We start from the raw sequence: 15,918 nt of genomic DNA on the forward strand, positions 1-15,918 counted from the left end.
TTATTGCATGGACGCCTAATTTTCTGTTTGATGCCCTCCCCAACATCACTACTACTGTTTGGTGGTCTGTACGCAACTCCCACTCGCGTTTTCTGTCCTTTGGTATTCCGTAGCTCCACCCATACCGATTCCACATCATCCAGGCTAATGTCTTTCTTTACAATTGCATTAATTTCCTCTTTAACCAGTAACGCCACCCCGCCTCCTTTTCCTTTCTGTCTTTCCTTCCTAAATGTTGAATACCCTTGGATGTTGAGTTCCCAGCCTTGGTCACCCTAGAGCCATGTCTCCGTGATGCCAACCACATCGTATCCGTTAACTGCTATCTGCACAGTTAATTCGTCCACCTTATTCCGAATACTCCTCGCATTGAGGCACAGAGCCTTCAGGCTTGCCTTTTTAACACACTTTGAACCTTTAGAATTTTGCTGTAAAGTGACCCTTTTTGTTTTTTGCCTTGGGTTTCTCTGCCCTCCACTTTTACTCTTCTCCTTTCTGTCTTTTGCTTCTGTCTCCATTTTGTTTCCCTCTGTCTCCCTGCATTGGTTCCCATCCCCCTGCCATATTAGTTTAACTCCTTCCCAACAGCACTAGCAAACACTCCCCCTAGGACATTGGTTCCAGTCCTGCCCAGGTGCAGACCGTCCGGTTTGTACTGGTCCCACCTCCCCCAGAACCGGTTCCAATGTCCCAGGAATTTGAATCCCTCCCTGCTGCACCACTGCTCAAGCCACGTATTCATCTGAGCTATCCTGTGATTCCTACTCTGACTAGCACGTGGCACTGGTAGCAATCCTGAGATTACTACTTTTGAGGTCCTACTTTTTCATTTAACTCCTAGCTCCCTAAATTCGTCTCGTAGGACCTCATCCCGTTTTTTACCGATGTCGTTGGTACCTATATGCACCACAACAACTGGCTGTTCACCCTCCCTTTTCAGAATGCCCTGCACCCGCTCCGAGACATCCTTGACCCTTGCACCAGGGAGGCAACATAACATCCTGGAGTCTCGGTTGCGGCCGCAGAAACGTCTATCTATTCCCCTTACAATAGAATCCCCTATCACTATTGCTCTCCCACTCTTTTTCCTGTCCTCCTGTGCAGCAGAGCCAGCCACGGTGCCACGAACCTGGCTGCTGCTGCTCTCCCCTGATGAGCCATCCCCCTCAACAGTACTCAAAGCGGTGTATCTATTTTGCAGGGGGATGACCGCAGGGGGCCCCTGCACTACCTTCCTTGCACTACTCTTCCTGTTGGTCACCCATTCCCTATCTGGCTATGTACCCTTTACCTGCAGTAATACCAACTCGCTAAATGTGCTATTCACGTCATTCTCAACATCGTGCATGCTCCAGAGTGAATCCACCCACACTCCAGTTCCACAACGCGGTTCGTCAGGAGCTGGAGCTGGATACACTTCCCGCACATGTAGTCATCAAGGACGCCGGAGGCGTCCCTGATTTCCCACATAGTACAGGAGGAGCATAACACGTGTCCGAGCTCTCCTGCCATGACTTAATCCCTAGATTAATTTAATTTGGCAACCAGAATGCTAAAGGTTACTTACTGAAATAGATAAGAAAAAGAAAAGCTACTTACCAATCACCAGCCAATCTCTTACCCCTTTGGCTGTGACGTCACCTTTCGATTTCTTTCGACTTCTTTTTTGCCTTCTGTCCCCGCAGCAGCTGCACAAGTTGAGCTTTTTATAGGCCTCACCACACACCCCGGACTCGCGCTGCTCGAACTGCCGCTCCTCCTCCGACGTTGGGCCTTTTATAGGCCTCTCCACACACCCTGGACTCGCGCTGCTCGAACTGCCGCTCCTCCTCCGACGTTGGGCCTTTTATAGGCCTCACCACGCACCCCGGACTCGCGCTGCTCGAACTCTGTGGAGTGGGACTTGAACCCACAACCTTCTGACTCAGAGGTGAGGATGCTACCCACTGAGCCACAGCTGACACCAAAAAAAAACAAAATGCAAGAGTGCATCGGGATTGTGTTCTGATGTCGATTTAACGTGGTGACTAGTTGTGCTGAAGGCCACGAATTGCCAATCTTCAGCCTTTGACTGCAGCCAGAGACAGGTTGGATTGCACAGTAGTTTCAATGTTAACTAAAACCGGCAAACAACCAAGGAACCAACCACAAAAGCATTTCACACAGCTTCAGAAATAGGTAAAAGTTCTCATTTATCTTGCCCTTCCTTCAGTGACTTGCACAAAAACAAAATCCTCTCCTTTTCCTGGTTCAGGCATTTAGGGCCAGGCTTCCAAATATCCCAAAACACTGCCAGTACACAAGGAAACATTGTTTAGGTCCATCGACTGGCCCACCCCTCCCCCGGATTATCCCTGACAAATAAGAGACAGATGGCAGCAATACCCTGGAGAGGCGAGAGTGTGATTCAAATTTAGGGTGTCGAGGAAATTTAGCTTAAATCAACTCAGGCGGAGACTTTCAGAATTTCACTTCGAGAGAAAGAATTTATTTTAAAAGCAAGATATCTTGGAGAGCTTGCTTGGACCGTACCAAGGCAGAACTCTGTCGTACAAGCAAATTGCACTTATCTTTATACAGAAATTGAATACAGAAATAAAAAAGGAATCTTATTCATTAGTCCCGCGAGTACAAAGGTCGTCTCGGAAGGTACACACTCTATCTATCCTTGCATAGTTTCTCTCTGTTCACAGTCTGATAAGCAAAGTTGAAAGGAGACTCCCTTTTAATACCAGATGGTCACCTAATTGCATCTCTAAGTTTCAAGGCTAAAAAGCGTGGCTATTTTTCTAGTTTTATTATTTTAAAAAGCATAGCAAGTAAAAAGAATTTAACCCATCCCTCTTCTATAAGCCATGGATTCATAGATTCTTTCTTCCACAATTCCCTCCTTGTTGATCTTTTTATTTTTTTTTAGATCAACACAATTTCCTATATTTTCTTCTTTAGCAAAAGGGGGTTTATACCCTTCCGGATAGGGTCGCATTTGGAGATAATCATCTTCATCAACCTTTTCCTCTAAGCGACTTAACCTTCCTTTCATGCATACACCTTTTCTTTCTATTTCGGAGAGCAGGCCTATTACTTGACTAATTACATTTTTTAATTTTATCCACATTCCGCAAAGGATTATTAATAATACAAGCATAACCACACCTACGATTACTATGGGGTGTATAGCGAGCTTCAGTACTGCTGTAGCTTTTGGGGACCATCCGGTAAACACATCCCACCAGTGGTGTACTGTCAAAGAGGTGACTTCGTCTGCGATTCTCACTAGCTGCCCCTTCTTGTAACTCATTTCGACTCTAAACTGGTGGATGTCTCTGCCTTGCTTCGACAGAGCTTCCTCAATTTTCTTGTCATTCCGTATCAAATTGTGCAGTCTGGTCAAATTAATTACAGGGGGTAAGGGTTCAATCTTGTGCATAGACAGATAATTTTCTACATTTTGCCACTGCTCAAAGGTATAAGTTCTTTTTACTTCAGGATCATACAGGGTGTAGACTCTTCTCACGCATTTATTAATGGGGGGTTGATACAAAATTCCATCCAGATAGACAGGTTTATTTCCTGTCACACAGATCTCATTCTGTCCTATTTCCGTTATATCAGTGTCATTGGTTAGCTTTAATTCCCATTTACATACTCCAATGGAGTGCTGCAGTGAGCATGGTTCGTGTATGGCGGTCTGATAGGGACATACCATTCCGAATGGCCACCTAGCACATCCCCTCTGGTGATGTGTCATATTCTTCTCATCGACCCAATCTCCTTTAAATTCTGGGTACCAGAAGTTCTGTCCAAACAGCTGGGGCATTACTTGGAACTGGCACCAAGTTTCTTTTCGTGTCATACTTACTATCTCCACAGTAACGTTACATCCTTTTGAATTACAACTGGTATATCTTTTTTGAGGGTTAATGGTTAAATTAAGAAGCTTATCTCTTTTGTTAATTTCCAGCAGCCTTCCCCATGTGTTAGCATGGAAGGATAATATCTTCCTTTCTAACTCGGCTCTTAATAGCTGTCTGATCATTTCTTTAAACAGGCAATGGGTGTACTTGTTTACTCCCTGTTGTTCTTTCATTAGGTTCTCTATTTCCTTCTCTATCCCTTCATTCTGTTCCCAGGTTATTTCATTTATGACGTAACCTGATATCTGTAATTGCTGTAATCCTTCATCCCAGGCATTTCTGATTTTTATATCTTCCCCTACCAGTCCTCCGACGGCCTGGATTTTATTTTGTAGGGTCTCGATATCCATGGAGTTCAATGCTCCTATTCCTGCTCCCACTCCACCTAACACAGTCTCTAATACATCCCGTTTCTTTCTTTGGGGTCTTTCTTTTTCAAAAGATACCTTAACACTGGTTGTGTGGCAACCATCTTCTTTCTTTGGGGGATATTTAATTCGTATTGTTAGATTTAATACACCTGGGGATCTTACCACTGGGATGCAAGTGGTCAGTATCCTTTTTAGATGTCCCGGGTCCCGGTCTTCTGGGTGCCCGGATTCTTTTACTGACCATTTTACCACGAATAGGTCTCCCCCATTCACCGGGGTGTTATTCATGCACAACATCCGCTGCCCATCTACCATTCCCGTAAATGAATAACAGAGGAAGTCTTTTCTCTCGTCCGGCCCTCCTATGTACATCCATCTCTTGTTTCTCCCTGTGCTCCGGGTACACTTCATCCACACATTGGCCTGGAATTCTATAAACAACTGATACCCTTTCCCCAATATAAACTGGAATTCTCCTCTTTCCTCCTTCATTCCACATGCCTCACATCGTGCCGTAAAATTCCCTACTTTACAACTTTGGCCTGCTGGGCATAAAAAATTGCCTTGCTGCCTTATACTATTACTTCTTTCCCATACCATACTCTTCCTTCTTTTAGGACTTCTTCCTCCTGCCGGGAGTTCCCTATTGCCAAAATGATCAGTATACCTATCGCCCATTTATAATTTTTCCAAGAGTCCCTTCCCATCTTCCCTTTCTTGTTTCTTTCTATACCACTCTTGAAATAAGTCGTTACAATAATAACACGTCCACACGATAGTAACAGTGACCCAAATAATAAAGGCCCAAACTGGCACACAAATGAGCTCTGACATTCGTCCGTGAATTTTTGGGCAATTATTTAAAGTTCAAATATTTAATGCAAGAGCAGGAACAGTTCTTTCAGCGAGAAAATGGCTGTTTTCTTAGTCGGGCGACCGTAGTACGTCCTGGTTCAATGCCTTTTCCTTCGGCTGTAATTCGTCGGGGAAATAATATTTACAGCGGGTTGCATGCACCCAGTTCGGGTGCTTTTCCAACTTCAAAGCGGTTCGTGTCGTGAGAATGATCTGATACGGTCTTTTCCACCTAGGAGAAAAAGATTCTTTATTTAATGTTTTTACTAACACTTGATCTCCAGGTCTGAAAGGTGCATATTTCCTTCCGACGGGGGCACCTGTGTCTGCTTTATTTGTTCATGCAGACTTCTTGCTATTTCACACATGGCCTGAGCATACTTCAATGATTTTTCATCATTCCAAATTAATGCTATTTTTTCATCTGCCAGTGGTGGTTTTACGCCAGTAGACATTGGTCTTCCCAATAAGGCTTCATGTGGTGTCAAATCAGTGTTTCGGTTTTTCTGGTTTCCCATTGTATACAATACTAATGGTAAGGCTTCTGGCCACTTCAGTCCAGTCTCCTGACATACCTTGGTAAGGGTAGATTTTATTATCCCATTTATTCTTTCTACCATTCCCGAGGACTGTGGCTGATATGGTATATGTAACTTCCACTGGAACCCTAACGCTTCTGCAAGGTTTTGCACTATTTTTCCGGTGAAGTGGGTTCCCCTGTCACTGTTGATTCCCATAGGTATCCCATATCTTGGTACTATTTCTTTAAATAGAATTTTTACTACTGTTCAGGCATCATCTTTCCTAGTGGCGTACGCTTCTACCCACCTTGTGAACATATCTACTATGACTAATAGGTACTTAAAACCTGATACTGGAGGCATGTGGACAAAGTCAATTTGCAAATTTTCAAAGGGCATACTTGGCTGGGGTAGATGATCATATCAAGCAGGTGTTTTACCTCTGTTATTTTGTTGACAAATTTGGCATGTCCTAGCAACTTTCTCATTTACTACTGTTATTCCTGGTGCATACCACTGTGCATTAATAGCATGTATCATCCCTCCTTTGCCCATGTGAGCCTGACCGTGTGCTAGGCGAGACAGGGGCAAAAATAGAGATCTAGGGCAAACAGTTCGCCCATCAGGGTGATACCAAATGTCGTTTTTTTTAAAACAACCCTGGTTTTCCCAAGTTCTTCCTTCCTGCATGGTAACTTCTTGTTGGGCTGTTTTAAGTTGTTGGATGTCAAGTACCTGTGGAGGGGAAACTGAGACTGCTTGAAGGCAGTCTGCCGGTGCCGAAGCGGCCTGTTTGGCTGCCTCGTCAGCCCTCCTATTTCCTACTGATACTTCATCCTCACCGGTTGTGTGAGCTGCACATTTGATAACGGCTACCTTACTTGGCAACTGAATGGCGGCTAATAGATTAAGCACCAGTTGAGAGTGCTTAATATGCTTTCCACCAGAGGTGATAAAGCCTCTGTTTTTCCACAGTTGTCCAAAATCATGGGCCACACCGAATGCATATCTAGAATCAGTATAGATATTAGCAGTATGATCTTTAGCTATTATACAAGCTCTAGTGAGGGCAAACAATTCAGCAGCCTGAGCCGAGGTTCCGGGAGGCAGGGCGAATGCTTCAACAGTTTCGTGGGGATTTACAATAGCATAGCCTGCCAAAAACAAATCATCCGACGGCCTATGTGATGATCCATCCGTATAGAGAATAAGATCAGGATTGTCCATGGGCTCTGTGAGCAAATCTGGTCTTGGTAAGGTGGCTATTTCCACCGTTAACAGACAATCATGCTGGTCTGGATCCTCTACTTCTTTAGTAGGGAGAAAGGTGGCTGGGTTCACTACCGGTGTGCGTCGAAAGGTATAGTTAGGGTGTGACAGTAGTAATACTTCATAACCTGTTCTTCGAGACGCTGTAAAGTGTTGCGTGGCAGCTGAATTCAAAAGTAATAACACAGCATGGGCTGTTATGACAGTACATGGATGATCCAAAACAATAGGTACCGACTTTTCCACCATGACCGCAGTAGCAGCTACAGCACGTAGACATGCTGGCATTCCTCTTACTACTGGAGGCAGCAAAACCGAATAATAAGCAACTGGTCTATTTCCCCCTCCATGTTCTTGTGTTAGTACTGCTGTTGCAAATCCTTCTTTCTCATTCACATACATCTGAAAAGGTTTACCATAATTCGGTAGTCCCAACGCCGGAGCATTAGTAATAGCTTTCTTTAACTGTTTAAATGCTTCCTCTCTCTCTGGGGTCCACTCCACCTTGGGTGGGGCATCATTCAGGGCAGCTGATCTTAGGACCGCATCCCATTCTCGATAATCGGGGATCCATTGTCTACAGTACCCAACCATCCCTAAAAATGACAAGATATCTTTCTTTGTCTTTGGTATGGTGGCCCTTTGAATTGTCTGAATTCTTTCTGGTCCTAGCTGCCTCTGCCCTTGAGATATGTGAAAACCCAGGTACTGGACTTGAGTCTGACAAAATTGTAACTTCTGTAACGACACTCGGTGCCCTCTTTCACATAGGTGCTGTAACAGTTTCAGGGAATCTTGCATGCACCTGTATCCGTGGCTGGAAGCCACAAGCAAATCGTCCGCATACTGCAACAGCACAGACTGGTCTGATAATGAACAGTCTTCGAAGTCTCTTTTTACTGCTGCTGCATATACTGCGGGGCTTTCGGTGTATCCTTGGGGCAACCTGGTCCATGTGTACTGCTGCTTCTTGTGGGTGAAAGCAAACAGATACTGACTTTCTTGATTTAATGGGATAGAGAAAAAAGCTGAACACAGATCTACCACAGTAAAGACAGTTGCTGTTGGTGGGATAGCAGATAGTATAATGTTGGTGTCCGGTACCACAGGGGTGATAGGGACTACTATCTTATTTATAGCTCTCAGATCTTGCACAAATCTCCATTCATTCGGCATATTAACCTTTGGTATGGGCAGTATCGGAGTGTTACACGGGCTCTGTGTCTTTTCTAAAACTCCTTGTTCCAATAATGCAGAAATGACTGGCTCTATCCCATTTTCTGCCTCTGGAGGCAGTCTGTACTGCCTAATGCTTGGTAACACGGCGTTTTTTATCAATTGTACCCGATGGGGTACTGCAGAATGTACTTGCCCAACATGATTCTTATGCTTTGCCCAAAGTTCAGAAGATACTTGATTCAATGCCATTGGCAGCTTAGGGCTTGGTTGTTCCGGGGGTTGCTGTTTTTCAAAAGTGGAGGCATGATTTTTACCTTTCCACTGGAGAATCCCCCTGTTGTGGTTGACAAAGTCTATCTGAACATTTTGTAATTTTATTACTGCCCAAGGTTGATAGCCTTGTTGCTGTTTTTCTTTTTCTATTCCTACAATCATCGGACCCATATCTTTAGGTTTCGCTGGTGGTTTTACAGCCAATGTCAGATGGGGTGTCGAGTTCGCTTCTCTAAACCGCTGTTGCTGTAAGGGTGTCAAATCCACGGCTACCCCCAATCCTTCTGGTCCAAAATAAATGCGGGGCGTAGCTTCTACTATTTCTTCTCTATTTAAAAAGGATTGTACCAAACACTGGTAAGTTTCAGCTTTTTGTCGAGTGTACCAGGCTGTACAGTGAAGCTGAACTGCCTCAAAGCTTGTCAAAATTATATACATCAATTCTTTAGTATTAGAGTCAAATTTAGCTTTTAAGTTTTGTATAACTTCATTTATCAAGGGGGAATAGAAGTTGCCATTCAATTTCCAACAATAGAGGGCAGCCTTCTCTTTGTTATCCTCCCTTTTCTCTTCTTTAATCCCATTAAAGAACTGATGAATATTATTTGGAGGGAGCTCCATGAACATCCCTTCCTTTGTGCAATAAATTGTGGCTCCTAGTTTGCACAAAGTCTGTCTTCCTAATAAAGGGAGCGGTGTTGTTTTAGAGACGATCAAAGTCTCATCATTAACTGATTGTCCTTCAATTATCAATTTGGTAGGTTCAGATAAAAATTCTTTCATGGGGATACCGGCCACACCCATACTTAAGACGGTGGTGTTGCTTACAGGTAATCCCACAGAGGATGGTACAGAAGACATAGTAGCACCGGTATCCACCAGGAAATTCACATAAGTGTCTCCTACTTTTACTACTGCCAGAGGGTTTTCTTCTATGTCCGCTGATAGGCGGAGAGCTGACGCCTGTACCACTAAGCCTCCGGGGCATCCCTATGCTGATTGGTGCGGGTTGGGGTTCGAGAACGAAAACTGAGGGGCCAAGGGAGGTGGAGGTTCGGGGAAACCCCCTTGCAATCCCCCACCCTGTTTCGGGGGGCATCTGCAATCGCGAGCCCAATGCCCTTTTCTTCCGCAATTTCTACACTCATCTTGAGAGCGGTCTCTTTGGGGCCACTGTCCTCTCCCTCTTCCTCGTCCTCGTCCCCCATACCCTCCTCTATTATTCTGCGTTTGTCCTCTTCCTTTTTGCTGATAGTACTGACCTGCTGTTTTAGCCTTGTTTTCCTTATAGGTAAATAGTCCCTCACTATCCATGTTAGCCAGTACTGTAACTGTCTTTTTCCAACTTTTTCCTTGCCAGTCCAAAACCTTTATTTTGTATGTTCTTGCTTGTTGTGGCAACATGCAATTCAACAAAGTTTGTACTGCCAAAGGTTCATTTTGATCCATTGGTATTCCTGCATGCTCGTCCCAACTATTTTTCCATCTGCCTGCAAAATATATCATCGATTCTTCTGCTTTCTGCAAGCAGCGGGTGACTTCCCCTATATCCCCATGTTTTTTAGCTCCCTTTAATATGGCATCCTTGCCCCGGTGCTGTAACCAATGTTCCCGGGAATTTCCTTCTATGTCATTGTTTTCCCGCCAATCTCCATTTTCGCCGGCGGGTATAGGGAACATATCTTTTACCCCTTGCCAAGAGGACCCATATGCTGCCTGCAGTAATAATTTCACATCTCCGGGAAGGGGGTTATAAATGGTACAGGTTTGCTCAAGCCAGTTGTGAAAGGCTACTGGCTTCTTAACAGGATTAGGGGCGGCTGATATCATATCCCGAGCTTCCCCCGGTGTCCAGGGCTTTAGAACAGCCGTTGTTCCGATCATTACACGGGGGGCTTGCACCGTGGGGGTAGTGGTGGAATCGGCCTGTCTTATGGTATTCCTGGTATTCATTCCTGGGGCAGGGGTTGTGCTATCATCCACGACTCCTCCCCCCACCCTCCCGTCTCCATTTTCATTTTCTAGTGGGTTTTGTGGATTTTCTCGTCGCCTAGAGGCTTGATCCAGCTGAGCGGCCACTATTTCTATAATCTCCTGCCAATCATCCGGCTTGGTGGTTGGAAGACGGGGGTATAAGCTGACAGGGGAAGCGGTCAAAACCGGGGCACTCGGGGGGGCTGTAAGAGGGAGGGGGCTTCTCCTTACCCTCCTCCTCTTTCTTTTTATTTTTAGGGGGCTGGTGCCTCTTTGCCACCTCTGTCCATTTTTTAAAACAATTCTCCATATAATCTTTATCCCAAGTGGGGTCCCCCGCCCCATCTTTGGTGGTCTGTCTCCATTCCTCAATTAAGGACAATTTAAAACTTCCCCCATATGGCCAATCCCCATCAGACCAACTGTACAAATCACTACTAAACGTTACCGCGTATCTGTCGTCTCCTGTTTCTTTAATTACAGTGTCCGCCGGCGAGCCGGGCGGCACAATGGGATCTCCTACCTTCTCTCGTTGCTTTACTACCTTACGGATTCTTTTCTCAGTCTTAGGATGTACTTTCATTCTTTCAGTCGAGAGGTTGTCCTTCTTTCCTTTTCTAGGAACTGGGCGCGAGCGTCCTGCTCGACTAGAGCCGTTTCCCATTCTTCCGGGTGCAACGTCTCGCGATCTTTTCTGGAATGAGAGTTAGGACAATCCTACAAAATATACAATAATTTACAAAGCGCTCACCGGTGTTCTCTTTTCTGCTCAGCTCGGGGTCTCCTTTTGCCTTTTTGTTAATTTAGCTTCTTAGCGGTAGCTACCTTATGCCTCACCCTCTCGGGGATCTCGGCGGCCCGTCCCCCTTTCAGCTAGGACTGCCTAGGCACCTTCCTCCTTTCAGCTAGGAAGGTCCTTAAAAATTCCTCTTTTCTTTAGAATTTAAATTTGGTTCTTTTGGATCTCGTTTTTTTTTAGAGATCCTGCCGGACTACGCCAGAATCTGTCGAGGAAATTTAGCTTAAATCAACTCAGGCGGAGACTTTCAGAATTTCACTTCGAGAGAAAGAATTTATTTTAAAAGCAAGATATCTTGGAGAGCTTGCTTGGACCGTACCAAGGCAGAACTCTGTCGTACAAGCAAATTGCACTTATCTTTATACAGAAATTGAATACAGAAATAAAAAAGGAATCTTATTCATTAGTCCCGCGAGTACAAAGGTTGCCTCGGAAGGTACACACTCTATCTATCCTTGCATAGTTTCTCTCTGTTCACAGTCTGATAAGCAAAGTTGAAAGGAGACTCCCTTTTAATACCAGATGGTCACCTAATTGCATCTCTAAGTTTCAAGGCTAAAAAGCGTGGCTATTTTTCTAGTCTTATTATTTTAAAAAGCATAGCAAGTAAAAAGAATTTAACTCTTCCCTCTTCTATAAGCCATGGATTCATAGATTCTTTCTTCCACATAGGGTCTCCTGGTTTACAGGATTAAACTGGCAGCACTCCAGCTAACAGAGCCACATGTGTCTAAAGTGGAGAGACATCATCTCAAGCCAACAGCCAACAGCCAACAACAACAACAACTTTTATTTATATAGCGCCTTTAACGTCGTAAAATGTCCCAAGGCGCTTCACAGGAGTGTTACAAGACAAAACAGACAAATTTGACACCAAGCCACAGAAGAAGAAATTACGGCAGGTGACGAGAAGCTTGGTCAAAGAGGTGGGTTTTAAGAAGCATCTTAAAGGAGGAGAGAGAGGTAGAGAGGCGGAGAGGTTTAGGGAGAGAGTTCCAGAGTTTAGGGCTCAGGCAGCTGAAGGCACAGCCACCAATGGTGGAGCGATTATAATCAGGGATGCTCAAAGGGGCTGAATTGGAGGAGTGCAGACATCTCAGGGGTGTTATGGGGCTGGAGGAGATTACAGAGATAGGGAGGGGCGAGGGCCATGGAGGGATTTGTAAACAAGGATGAGAAATTTTGTAATCGAGGCGTTGCTTAACCAGGAGCCAATGTAGGTCAGTGAGCACAGGGGGTGATGGGTGATGGCCCATGGATATTCAGTTACCAATGAAAATGTGGAAACCTCTGGGCTTAGGTTGTTGCATGGTATGTACAGCACAGAAAGAGACCTTTTGACCCAATCGGTCCATACCAGTGTTTATGCTCCACACAAACTTTCTCCCACATGTCATATCCTTCCATTCCTTTCTCCCTCATATGGTTAGCTTCCCCTTAAAGGCATCTGTGCTATTCACCTCAACTACGCCATGTGGGAGCGAGATCCACATTCTCCCCACTCTCTGGGAAAAGAAGTTTCTCCTGAATTCCCGGTTGAATTTATTAGTGACTATCTTATATTTATGGCCCCTAGTTCTGGTCTCACCCACAAGTAGGAACATCTTCTCTACGTCTACCCTATCAAAACCCTTTCATAATATTAAAGACCGCTATCAGGTCACACCTCAGTCTTCTCTTTTCTCGAGAGGTATAACCTCTCAATTCTGGTATCATTCTGGTAAATCAATTTGCAACTTCTCTTGTGCCTCTATAATCCTTTTTTTATAATATGGAGACCAGAACTGTTCACCCTCATCATCATCATAGACGGTCCCTCGGAATCGAGGAAGACTTGCTTCCACTCTAAATATGAGTCCTTAGGTGACTGAACAGTCCAATACGAGAAACGCAGTCCCTGTCACAGGTGCGCCAGATAGTCACTGAGGGAAAGGGTGGGTGGAACTGGTTTGCCGCATGCTTTATCCGCTGCCTGTGCTTGTTTTCTGCATGCTTTCAGCGATGAGACTCGAGGTGCTCAGCGCCCTCTCGGATGCACTTCCTCCACTTAGAGCGGTCTATGGCCAGGGACTCTCAGGTGTCAGTGGGGATGTCGCACTTTATCAGGGAGGCTTTGAGGGTGTCCTTGTAACGTTTCCTCTCCCACCTTTGGCTCGTTTGCCATGAAGGAGCTCCGAGTAGAGCGCTTGCTTTGGGAGTCTCGTGTCAGGCATGCGAACTATGTGGCCTGCCCAGCGGAGCTGATCGAGTGTGGTCAGTGCTTCAATGCTGGGGATGTTGGCCTGGTTGAGGATGCTAATGTTGGTGCGTCTGTCCTCCCAGGGATTTGTAGGTTCACAATACTCCAAGTGTGGTGTAACGTGGGTTCGGTTCAAGTTTAACACAACTTCTCTGCTTTTCAGTTCCATCTCTAGAAATTACCCCATGTTTGTTTCCTTTTTGTAAACTGCGTCACTACTTTTAGTGATTTGGGTATTTGTATCCCCAGATCCCTCTGTTCCTCTACACCGTGTATTTTCCAGGGAGTATGTGGCTTAATTCTTCCCATCACAATGTACCACAGTACACTTAACTATCTTGGAGTTCACGTGTCCATTACATGCCCATTCTGCAAGTTTATTACAGGTTCTGTACAAGGACAGATCACAATTTAAAATGGTAAAACTGACTGTGTTGCAGTAAAGCACAAGTTGAGCAGCGATACGAGATGGTCTGTACAAGATTAGGAAAGACTTTGCATCAGATATTTCACACAGAACTCAAACGTCACCAGTGCCCAGTTTTACCGACAACACAAGACACGTTTACAATCGATATTGATGATTTGGATTTCCAGAAGGCATTCAATAAGGTGCCACATAAAAGGTTACTTCATAAGATAAAAGTTCACGGGGTTGGGGGTAATATATTAGCATGGATAGAGGATCGGCTAATTAACAGAAAACAGAGAGTCGGGATAAATGGGTCCTTTTCCAGTTGGCAAACAGTAACTAGTGGGGTGCCGCAGGGATCAGTGCTGGGGCCTCAACTATTTACAATCTATATTAATGACTCGGATGAAGGGACTGAGTGTAATGTAGCCAAGTTTGCTGATGATACAAAGATGGGTTGGATAGCAAATTGTGAGGAGGACACAAAAATTCTGCAAAGGGATATAGACAGGCTAAGTGAGTGGGCAAAAATTTGGCAGATGGAGTAAAATGTGGGAAAATGTGAGATTATCCACTTTGGCAGAAAAAGTAGAAAAGCAGATTATAATTTAAATGGAGAAAAATTGCAAAGTGCTGCAGTACAGAGGGATCTGGGGGTCCTTGTACATGAAACACAAAAAGTTAGTATGCAGGTGCAGCAAGTAATTAGGAAGGCAAATGGAATGTTGGCCTTTATTGCCAGGGGGATAGAGTATAAAAGCAGAGAAGTCCAGCTACAACTGTACAGAGTATTGGTGAGGTTACACCTGGAGTACTGCGTACAGTTTTGGTCTCCATATTTAAGGAAGGACATACTTGCATTGGAGGCAGTTCAGAGAAAGTTCACTCGGTTGATTCTGGAGATGAGGGGGTTGAGCAGGTTGGGCCTATACTCATTGGAGTTCATAAGAATGAGAGGTGATCTTATTGAAACATATAAGATAATGAGGGGGCTCGACAAGGTGGATACATAGCAGATATTTCCACTCATAGGGGAAACAAAAACTAGGGGGCATAGTCTCTGAATAAGGGGCCACCCATTTAAAACTGAGATGAGGAGGAATTTCTTCTCTCAGAGGGTTGTAAATCTATGGAATTCTCTGCCCCAGAGAGCTGTGGAAGCTGGGACATTGAATATATTTAAGACAGAGATAGACAGATTTTTGAGCGATAAGGGAGTAAAGGGTTATGGGGAGCGGGCAGGGAAGTGGAGCTGAGTCCATGATCAGATCAGCCATGATCTTATTGAATGGCGGAGCAGGCTCAAGGGGCCAACTGGCCTACTCCTGCTCCTATTTCATTGGTCACATATAAAAACACCAACAGCGAGTTGATTGGCAGCAACCAAAGTTTACGCTACCCCAAACGGAAAGTCTTCAGACTGAACTGTTTGCTAGGTTGTGAGAATTGAAGCAGACCACCCAGGCAAGACCAGCCGGTACCAGAATACTGCAGTGCCCCTGAAACGTTAATTGAGGATGCTGTTCTGGGAATAACCGGAGCCCCAGAATACACCACTTGACAACAATGGCAACTTGCAAAAGAACGATTGGATTTACATCGTGCTTTTCACCACCTCAGGATGTCCTAAAATGCTTTACAACCAATAAGCCACATTTTTGAAGGTTAGTTGCTGTTATAATGGAGGAAGAAAGATCCATTCTCGTTTCCCTCCTGCTGTGTGGTGAGGCTCAGAGACATCACTGAACATAGAGTGTTTAGAATTAAATCCTTCAACTAGCTCGAACTGCTTGTGCTCAGTCTGGTCAGACTTGCATTGACAGGGGGTGAGTGGGTGTGGGGGCAAAGACAGTAATAGACTCTAATGTTCGATGTACTGTCAGCACAAAAAGATTGACAAAAATCAGGAGGCCCAATGCAAGTTTAACAATGTTCTGCACTGGTACCAATTAGCTGTAATCCTTCCAAACACACAAGGACATATCTCCCCTTACCCTCCCACAATGCTTGGCTAGTTACGGCTATAGATGAGCCAAGTAGACCAGGAGTTCAGGTCTGAGCCCCAATCTCTGCTGAGTTAATAGACTTCAGTTGTTTTGGTGATTGCAA

General features: G+C 44.8%; 1 protein-coding gene across 1 annotated transcript; it reads right to left on the reverse strand.

Annotated features, from left to right (window-relative positions):
- Positions 1–2,430: 2,430 nt before the first annotated feature.
- Positions 2,431–11,774, reverse strand: LOC139228185 (uncharacterized). Its single transcript, XM_070859369.1, has 2 exons — positions 11,111–11,774; positions 2,431–5,375 (listed from the first exon to the last, which is right to left on the reverse strand). Exon 2 carries the CDS (start codon positions 4,964–4,966, stop codon positions 2,831–2,833), a length of 2,136 nt encoding a protein of 711 aa, XP_070715470.1. The 5' UTR covers positions 4,967–5,375; positions 11,111–11,774; the 3' UTR covers positions 2,431–2,830.
- Positions 11,775–15,918: the final 4,144 nt, after the last annotated feature.

This window comes from Pristiophorus japonicus, chromosome 17, assembly GCF_044704955.1.
Source record: "Pristiophorus japonicus isolate sPriJap1 chromosome 17, sPriJap1.hap1, whole genome shotgun sequence".
In the NCBI taxonomy this organism is placed as follows: Eukaryota; Metazoa; Chordata; class Chondrichthyes; family Pristiophoridae; genus Pristiophorus; species Pristiophorus japonicus.

What these genes read in the sequence shown, in the direction of transcription:
- LOC139228185 (XM_070859369.1), bottom strand. Translation starts at nt 4,966, where the DNA reads ATGGGCGATAGGTATACTGATCATTTTGGCAATAGGGAACTCCCGGCA.